Source organism: Notechis scutatus, chromosome Z, assembly GCF_049901735.1.
Source record: "Notechis scutatus isolate UNSWTSFEM ecotype Mainland chromosome Z, rNotScu1.2, whole genome shotgun sequence".
NCBI classification, from domain to species: domain Eukaryota; kingdom Metazoa; phylum Chordata; class Lepidosauria; order Squamata; family Elapidae; genus Notechis; species Notechis scutatus.
In genome coordinates, this window is record NC_142025.1 from 57,701,293 (window position 1) to 57,711,565 (window position 10,273).

A 10,273-nucleotide genomic window follows, 5' to 3' on the forward strand; every position below is an offset into this window, starting at 1 on the left:
TACCAGAAGTCCATTGTCCCTATGCCAATTGGTGCTGGCATCCCAGACGAAGAGGTCAAGATTAAATGGCTGGGCTCCTTGAACAAGCTTCCCCTGGTGATTGCCAGGGAGATCCACCATTGAAAGGACCTGAATACCTCTAAGGAGACCTGAACCCCAACACTTGAGTTGCTGTCTCCGGATCTCTACCTCCGGATCGAGGTAGCACTGGACGCGCATCGGGATTGCCCTGAGCCAGTGCTGCCAACAACTTGGTAAATGCCCTGGGTGCCAAGGACAAGCTGAATGGTAAGGCTCTCTACTGGAAGTGGCACCCTGCATAACAGAATCTGAGATACTTTTGATGAAATGGAAGGATAGGGACAGGGTGGTAAGCCTCCATCAGGTCTATGGACGTCAGGAAGTCGCCTTCCCTGATGCCCTCCAAAATTGACTGAAGTGACTACATCTTGAACCATTTGTAGGTTAAGTGGAAGTTTAATTTCTTGAGGTCCAGAATTGCTCTCCACCCCCCCACCCCCCGAGGTCTTTGGAGCTATGAATAGAATGGAATAGTATCCATGCCACTGTTGGTCCTCTGGAACTGGCTCAATGGCGTGGATCTCCAACAAATGTTGGATTGCCATGTCCATGATGTTGTTTTTGGAGACCGGGCAAAAGATGAAGTGTTTCGGGGATGTGGAGAGGAATTCTAGAGTGAGGCCTAGCCTCACTGTGTTTAGGACCCAAGAATCAGTTGTGATGTTCTTCCATTGTTCTGTAAATATGGCTAGGCATCTGCCAATAGGAGGATCACCCTGGCAGTCACATGGAGCAGCAGAAGGTGGTAGCCTCCTGACCCACAAATGGTCACTTGACCTGGAACTCTTGTCTGGACCTTTCCCTAAACCTTGATCTGTCCAGTTGGTGTTCAGGTCTCTGTGGGTAGGGCTGGTGGAATTGAGCATTGTCGAGGCCGGCATCCGTCGGCTGAAAGGACTGCCGACGCACATATGGCGAGGGGCAGAAATCTGCCTGCCTGGCCACAGAGGTCAAGATCTTCCGTCTATCCTTGTTTTCAACAAGAAAAGGTTCTAGGGCCTCCCCAAATAGAGTGTTCCCCTTATAGGGGGCGGAGGCTAGCCTATACTTGGTTTTTATGTCTGACTGCCATTGGTGAAGTCATAGCAGTTGGCGTGGTGTTATTGTGGAAGCAAGAGCCCTAGAGGGAAACCGAGCTGTATGCAAAGTAGCATCAGCTGAAAATTTGGCTGCGGCCACCAGTTTATTGATGTCTTGGAGAAGCCAAATTTCCTCAGGTGGCATTCTCGCTTGCAACTGGTGAAGCCAGTGTAAGGAGGTTCTTGTAAAGAAGGGAGTGGCTGTTGCTGCTTTGACAGCCCAGGCATTGGCCTGATGCATCCTGTAGAAGTTCAGTTTTGCCCTCCTGTCCTCTGCCTTTAGGGTCTCTGCTATGTCCCCAGACATGACGATGGAAAATGTCAGGGCTGCCAGTGGTTCATCCACTGTAGGAAGTTGAAGAGCCTCAGTGAGGATGGGAGCTATATTGAAGAACCTTTTGTCATTTCCACCAGGGGTGGGGAATGACTGGAATGGCAGGAATGGAACATGGCTGGCCCCATTGTCTCTGAACTACATTCAAAAATAGTTTAGGATATGGGATGTCCTTCTGCGTTATGGCAGGCTCAGAGAATACGATGTTGTTTAGGCCCTGGGAGTCTGAAGGTTCCTCAGGGGCCCGGCGCTCTACTCCTTTCTGAACTGTGGACCAGGATTTGAAAAGAACTGGATGGAAAAGGCCGGTAAAAGGTGGAGCATCAGGGATGAGATCCTCATCCTCTGACATGGCCTGATCTCTTTGCTCCTCATCCTCCAATGCTGATGCTGAGTTTCTCATGGAAGGTTCTGGAGATGGAGGACCCTGGAACCTAAATGTCTCTGTTGTGAGCTGGTATTGTTGGTTAGGTTGGCAGAGTGGTTCAGTTGCTAATGAGGTCAGTTGCCATCTTTTTTTGAATTCTGTGGCAATACCATGTGATCTTGCTTCTGAAATGAAGAATTTAATTTCTTCAGATAACCCAGAGCACTGCCTGTCCCCTGGGCGGAGCCCCGCCGCAGTGTGAGTGAATGTGGCCTCTGGGGCCAAGGCTCTATTCCTAGACTGTGTTTCCTCCTCCTCTGTTGCTAGGTAGGAGAAGGAAAAAATACCTTTCTCATTTTCTCCTGTTGAAAAAGGCTGAAGGAGAATATGCTCTCTATCACCCTCTGGTGACCAAGCCATTGGAACTGCAGCATTTGACAGAGGCAACAACTGTCGCTGCAGAGAGCAGGAACTGACAGGCTCTATTTGAGCTGGATTAGGCATCCTTTCCTGCTCTGCCTGTTTTTCGGATATTTGTTTCTCCAGACTTTTTGGCTTCTTCTAGTGTCCTTTTCTTCGGCTTTGGAAGCCTTCATAGGATACAGGACTTTTGCTCTAATTTTTTCGGCTGCCTTCTTTACTAGCTGATCAGTTTCCTGGAACTTTTTCCAGGCTTCTGAGTGGAACAGAGGAAAGGGTGTGTTCCATGCTGTCTGCTGTTGTTTTTTGATCTGCCATGACAGCCCCGGTTCCTGTGATAGGCAGCACTAGAGTGAATGACCTTTAACTCAGATTATTGGCTGCTGCTCTGAATCTACCTAGAGCCAACTGGACAATGGCTCTACAGCGTTCCTTGGGGCTTGATAGTTGGCAGCTGCTCCAGGGGACCTGGGTGAACCAGCGCCTGTGTGAGCAGTTTTAATTATTCCACTTTCCTTTCCGGCTGGAGATTGGTTGGGGTGACAATGGCGCCAGAGAGACTGGGTGAGCCAGCACACTCCCACACTTGAAAAGGCACTTGGCACTTGGTGGCCTCACTGGAGTTACCCAGGTGAGCCAGCCAGCTAAGGTGGAATCACTCCCCCCCCAAGCAACACAGCTGCCAAAGTTGGGGGAAGTCAAGCAGCAAAAGTCAGTAATCACGGCAAGACTGGAACGAAATGGCGCAACGACCATCCACCTCTTCACTCACAGATCGCCCTGATCGAACCTGTCTGGTGAGTTCTATTCAAAAGTCCTTTTAGTCAAAGTCAATATCTTCTCAGAGCTAAGCCAATCTTTTCCACATCTCTATAGGGCCAAGACTGAGTCAAAACTGGGGTCTCTGCAGTTGACAGAGAGGCATAGCAAAAGATTGAGGACTCAGTCTCTGGGCACAAATGCATGTGTCAACCCAAGTGTGGATTCTCCAATCGGCATACTGGAGAATATCAGGATTGCGGCAACTGAAACATTTCCGAGCATACACAATGCCCTCAGGATAAGTTACAATCTTTCTAATTGTTTTATTTATTGTCTTTGTGTAACTGGCAAACTCTGAATCTTTTCACTAATAAAGAAGGAATTTGCAGGCTGTTTATAGAACTATTTACAGAATCTGAGTCTTGAGACTGCAAATAGAGACTGGAGATTAGACTTTTGCCTCTGATCAACACCAACTGAGAACGTTTGAAGAAAGAAAGTAAATCAGGAGAACACTGTGCCCTCCACATCCAGCCTCTAGAGCCATTCCAGAAGGATACCATGATCAATGGTATCACAAGCTGCTGAGAGGTCAAGTTGTGCAAAAAATTGTTGTAACTATCCCTGTCTTGCTCCCACCAAGACATCATATAGCATAATCAGTGCTCTTTCTATTCCATATCTGAGCCTGAATCCTGACTGAAAGAAGTCCAGATAATCCGTTTCATACACAATAACAAGAGAACCGCCTCTTCCACTCCATAACCACTCTATCTCCCTCCCATATGTTCTAGTTCCTATCTTAGCTAATTTTGATAATTTTAATTTAATTTTATCATCATGTATTCTGGATTTTCAGAAGATTTCTGTGTACATTTTGAGACTAATATCTGACTATGATATGGTTTTCTGTGTCCTCAGAAACAGCACCTATAGCTCCTCAATTGTTGATGAATCTGAGGATTTGGAAATTACCCAAGATGCAGAGATTTGTTTGCTGAAGTCAGGAGAATTGATGTAAGCCAGCTTATTTCCTCTTGTTATTTGGAAGAAACTGCCATTGGCTAGAAGCACAATAATCTTAAACAATTGTTTCTTTTTACAACACTGATTTATAACAAGTGTTCTTGCAAGTAAGAAGTGAGTTTCTACATTTTGTGTCATTTGTTGGTCAAGTATTATTTTTGTTCTTATCTGTTGTCTTCAGGCTAAAGCTGCCTCTCACAGTGGAGGAAATTTTAAAGTTTGGAGAAGGTACCAGAGAACTATTTATTAAGTCAAATACTTACAGCATTATTCCAATCACTGTAGATGAAACTGGCCTTACAATAAGTTGGGTGTTTTCATCAGACCCAAAGAGCGTATCATTCAGTGTCGTGTTCAAGCAATCAGAAGAAACCTCTCTGGATCAATGTAAAGTAAGTTAGCCCTCATACAGAATTGTTCTTCTTCATGGAAACATTGCACATAATATAATTATGAACAAATCAGTTGAATTTTAAAAACCTGTTATTTGTTACCAGAGCTATACCATTCTAAATCTCTGCCCCAAAAATATAATTAAACAACATGCTATAGTTTTAGTGGGTAATCTGTAGATAGCAGGAAACAATATAGCTAATTTTTGTTTGCATTTGCCATGCGTGAAGAGGATCTGGGGTTAAAAATGTGGGGGCATTTGAGTCCTAAGTTGTCCATCCCTGTCATAAGAAGCTCTGATTGATCCATTATCCTATTAGTATCAAACACAAGATTGTTGCTGCTGAAAAATCTTCTGGTCTTTATTTCCTTCTCATTACTGTATCTTTCAATTAACATTTTGGCCCAATTAATATTTCAGAGCCTGAAAACTTGATTCTGCCAATTAGCCTGGGGCATTCCATAATGTAGTTGGTGGGTTAAAAAAAAGATTTCATCTCTACCTATTGTATATTGGTTCCTATCTTAGCTAATTTTGTTAACTTTAATATTTAACATTTTAATGTTTTATATCAGGGCTGTCAAACTCATGCCCCGTGAGTCAGATGCATCACGCACTGGCCACGCCCTCACCCAGTTTAGCAAAGGGGGGGAATCCTGATACGTCATGTGACACTGCCATGACAATGCGAATTTGACACCCCTTTTTTATATATAATTTTAACTATATTGTACGCTGAATATTGTAGGCTGCCCAAAGTCGCTTGATAGTGAAATGGGTGATATATAAATCTAATAAATAAATACATAATCAATTGATGGCTGATTATGAATTGATAGTGATGGAAGCTTTGGTCAACACATAAAGAAAGCATTTGTATGGGCAGGCTGGTTAAAAACATATTCATTCACTCATTCCCCAAGTTAATAATGGCAAAGTTCCTTCTGACTAATATACTGATATATATTTTGCAGGTTCTTATTCCCATGACTCGCTGCAATTCTCATAAGGAAACTATCAGAGGGAATGTAAAAATACGAAATGCTGGAATTTACATACTTATTTTTGACAACACTTTTTCTAGGTTGGTGTGCTACAGAGCAGAGAATTTTTTTATATAGTTGTGATGTTATGGAGATTTTAGAAATTATCACTTACCGTATTTTTTGGTGTATAAGACGCACTTTCCCCCACCCCAAAAGTGAGTAAATGTATGTGCATCTTATACAGTCAATGTTGCCGAAGCCCTGCCGACCTCCACCCTTTGGCCTCTGCCTCTGCCCAATTTTCCTCCTTGCAGCAAACAGCCTGGTCATCTTCAGAACAACCTAATTAGCACAAGCAGCTGATTGGATCGGCCTCCCGACAATCAGCTGTTTCAGGCTGCAGGGATTGCCATCACCTATTGCCACCTCCATGCCCCCCATTTTCAGCCTCTGTATCCCATTTTCAGCCTTTTCACGTCCCATTTTCAGCCTCCACGTGCCCCATTTTTGGCCCATTCCGAGCGGCAGAGATCAGAATGGGCGGAAAATGGGGCATGCAGAGGCCAAAAACAGAGCACAAGGAGGCCAAAAATGGGATGTGGAGCCCGAAAATGGGACGTGCAATAGGCGATGGCAATTCCTGCAGCTTGAAACAGCTGATCATTGGGAGGCTGATCCAACAATCAGCTGCTTGTACTAATCAGGCTGTACTGAAGCTGACCTCCTTGTTTGCTGCAAGGAGGAAAATTGCGCAGAGGCAGTGGCAGATTTTTTTTTTCTTGCTTTCCTTCCCCAAAGTTAGGTGCGTCTTATACTTCAGAGCATCTTATACTCTGAAAAATATGATATTTCATTCTGAGTGGAGTGAATATAGAAATTGTGTTCCTCTAAAACCTCATAGAAAGAATTAATACACAATTATCTTTTTTAAAAAATATTGAAATATTTTTATCTTCTTAGTCAAAATTATTTTTTTTATTGTTGATGCTTTAATTGTTCATCTCTAAGTCCTAAAATGTCATTTTATTTGGCTCTTCATTACTCTTTTATATATTATGATATTCTATTGAATGAAGCAATTTTGCCATAAAGAAAAAAATAACCATGTATGGATTGGATCATATTGATCCAATTCAGAGAAAGAGATTTGAACTTTATTTAATTTTAGTTGTTTAGTTCTTTTTAAGTAAGATAGTTGTTAAGTGAATTTTACTCTATTGTACAATCTCATTTGCCACAATTGTTAAGTAAATCATTGCAGTTGTTAAGTTAGTAACATGGTTGTTCAGTACATCTGGCTTCCCTGTTGACTTTGCTTGTCATGTCTCAAAAGTTGATCACATGACCCCGCACACTTCAACCATCATAAATATATGCCAGTTGCCAAGCATTTGAATTTTGATCATGGGGATGCTGCAACATGTGTGAAAAACAGTCATAAATCACTTTTTTTCAGTGTCATTGTAGTTTAGAAAATACATTTAATGATTGTAAGTCAAGACTACCTGTAATTCCATTGTTTCTCCTTGATGATCTTAATTTTACAATTTCGACTAATTTTCCTATGTTGTTTTTCTTACAGGTTTATCTCAAAAAAAGTATTTTTCCACCTATCTGTTCAACGGCCAGTGATTTATGATGGAAGTGATTTTCCATAGTTCTTCTTGTATGAAATATCTTGCAAGAAACACTATTATTTTTGTATGAGTGCATGTGTGCACATGCATATGTGTAACTGTGTGTGTGTGTCTTTGCACAGACACACACGCACATAGATATGAAACACTAAAATCACAGAAGGTTATAAATCCTCCACATTTTATGCAATAATTCATAAACCATACTTAAATATATATGCATGCAGAAAAAAGCACAGCTTTTATGAGGGCAATAATGATACTAAACTGTGTGCCAGTTATTCAAAAGCCATTTTGTTTATTAAACAGACAATATAGTTATATTCTGCTTCATTTGATACCAAAAATGATTCTAAATACACAGAGATAAGAATAGGAAATTTATTTTTCAATTTAGAAGATTTAACGTATGTATAATACTAGTTATTGTTGGTTATATTGAGTCAGCATCAGACAGACAGCTAGAAAATCAATTTTGCATAAACATTAATACTGATAAATTAACTTCCCAGGTAAGTAAGTTACAGTTTAGGATCTCAGAATCTGAAGGAGTACCTTAAATTTTCAGATTTTAAGCAATTATAGTTTTATTATTTCATATAGTACATGAAAGTTTTTATCAATTTGGTCCTCCTACATGCTTCATATGACCCTCATTAATGAAAATGCTTATTTTTGCTTGTATTCATACTTTTCATTTAAAGAGCTGTTCTCCACACCATCATATGCATCTTGGCAATACTCTTACCAAATTAAATTCTCGTGCAGCCTTATTCTTCATTAGTAGTTGTTAATATATAATATATTTATATTTCTTTTTCTTGTGCCATATCCATCATTGAATATTGGCGATCGTGAGTGAGTGTGTGTGTATTAACCTGATAGTCATATGAGTAGCATGTTTGCGAAGGATAATTAATATAAATGAAATTATTGCTGCTCAGACATAGACTTTACAAGGTTTGAATATTTCCTCTTGAAGATGCTGAAAACAGGCTTAAAGGAAACTTTGAAACAAGGAGCAGAAAATGCACTTAGTTAAGCAATACTTTACTCCAGCCTTTTCCAATTAATTTTGAGTATTATGAATTTCTGACTCCCAGACATAACACTTAGATTTCCCAATATCTGCTAAGAGTAGTCTTTTTAAAAAAATAATAATTAGTATTTATGATGGAGATCAAAGGTAGATTTTTGACTCCTCAATTGGCAGAAAAGGTGCTAAACTATGTAGTTCGATGTAACATAGAGTTACATTGTTATTATGCCATCCACTAGAACTTTTATCTGGCAGAAACACCATCATTCTAGAAATTATTCTTTTCTTTTGCACTCTGTACGAATTAGCTTGAACTTTAAGTTCAGCCAGTTTAAAACTAGGATATGAACAATATGGCTTACTTACTGCTTGATATTATTACAGAATACTGTGTAGGTCTAGTTAATCGATTTAGCAATGTAATGCAGATAGTCTGATAATGATTTACAATTCTCTCAGTGCTTGTATAATCCCAAACAGACCTGTGAGTTGTCTGATATGGTTAAAAAATGCTGATAACTTAGAAGCAAAATGAAATATATTGTGGATTGTCCATTTTTTGGTTGAATGTTATTATGTGTTAACAGCATATTTTATTTTGAGTTGAGAAGCAATAAGAATTTAATGCTAAAATCTGGGGTGTTGTTTGCCGTGGATTTTGCAATATCAAATGGATTTGGAACTAAAATTCCATAATATATTAATGATGGACATTCTCAGTCTATTTTTCTGTAGAAATTTAATAGAATATTTACTTTTTCCAAAAATAAGTTTCTTTCATATATAAAAGTAACATGAAAAGGATGCTCAAATATACAGATGTATTATTTTAAATATATATTATTGATGAAGATATGTCAGAGTGATTTATCTGCAGTGTATTAATTATAATTCAAGTCCTTACAAAACAACACCTTACACCCATCATCAAAAAATGCCCAAAAATACATAAAGGAGTTCCTGTGGATATAGTATCACCTTGCTAGTAATTGCCAGTTATAGGTGCTCATCTCCATTTCAAGGCCATTGAGTCAGTTCTGTCTGAAGACATTCCACAGCATGACGTCATGGAGTTAGCCAGTGGTGGGATTCAATTTTTTTTTTACTACCATTCTGTGGGCGTGGCTTGGTGGGCGTGGCAGGGGAAGAATACTGTAAAATCTGCAGTTAGAGGTGGTATTTTCCAATTCTCCGAACTACTCAAAATTTCCACTATCGGTTCTCCAGAACTGGTCAGAATCTGCTGAATACCACCTCTGGAGTTAGCTTCCCACTGAAATGGTACCTATTTATCCACTTGCACTTGTATGCTTTCAAATTGCTAGGTTGGTAGTTCAAAAGCATACAGTGAGGTGAGGACAGGAGCTCATCCTGTCACATGGAGCTTGGGTCTCGAACCCGGGCTACCAACTATCCAGCTGACAAGCCCAGAGTCTTAAGCACTGAGCCCCAGTGCTTTCCCTAGAGAAAAACAACAAATATCTAGTAGAGAAGGACATACATTTATTAGAGAAAAATGTTTTAAAATTAAATTAATTTAAATTAAGAAACTTCTCAGAATTCAATTTGACTAATGGGGGGCAGAGAGAAGTTAATTAATATAACACAAGAATATTCTCAATCTTATCTTAAAAAACTTAAATGTGCAATTTTGCTGATATATCTGCTCCACTGAATTTCATTTTAATTTTTCCCTTGTTGCATTCTCAAATCCATATTTATTGTTATGTGACATCATGTTTTCCCAAAATAGCTTACAATAAATTTTGAGTTGTAATTATTTTCCAGAACAAAATATGTTAAAGTATACAGCTAAAAATGAAACCGCAATAGTTGAAAATGTAAAGTCCACAGTTTGTTATCCCTTTCTCCCCATTCGTGTGTGGATGATTGATACAACAAAGAGCCTAAAAACAATATGAAGAGACTATGAACAATTAGGCATGAAAGCTAAAAAGATGGCTTTCTGGTAGTGGTATTTTCTTCTGTATTCTCAACAAGAGGGAGGCATCCAATGAGGGAATGCAGTAGATTGTGCCATCAATAAAACTTTGGATTCCCAATCTACAATATTTGGCAGGGAGTGAACTGCACCTCACAATAACCAGGAAGAACACTTTGGAAACCAACTGGTTCATTGTATCCAAA

General features: G+C 39.7%; 1 protein-coding gene and 1 pseudogene across 9 annotated transcripts in view; one reads left to right on the forward strand and one right to left on the reverse strand.

Annotated features, from left to right (window-relative positions):
* Positions 1-8,980, forward strand: part of FYCO1 (FYVE and coiled-coil domain autophagy adaptor 1) — a 61,639-nt gene extending 52,659 nt beyond the window's left edge. For 8 of the 9 annotated variants that reach the window (XM_026678495.2, XM_087946286.1, XM_087946282.1 and 5 more), the window contains 4 exons: positions 3,965-4,060; positions 4,251-4,461; positions 5,438-5,547; positions 7,032-8,980. In XM_026678495.2, coding sequence (XP_026534280.1) covers positions 3,965-4,060; positions 4,251-4,461; positions 5,438-5,547; positions 7,032-7,107 — 493 coding nt within the window. In that variant the 3' untranslated portion in view covers positions 7,108-8,980. The remainder of the gene's footprint in view (positions 1-3,964; positions 4,061-4,250; positions 4,462-5,437; positions 5,548-7,031) is intronic. The other variant, XM_087946281.1, reaches the window with a different exon arrangement.
* On the reverse strand, positions 850-2,281 carry LOC113419213 (lamina-associated polypeptide 2-like; annotated as a pseudogene).
* Positions 8,981-10,273: the final 1,293 nt, after the last annotated feature.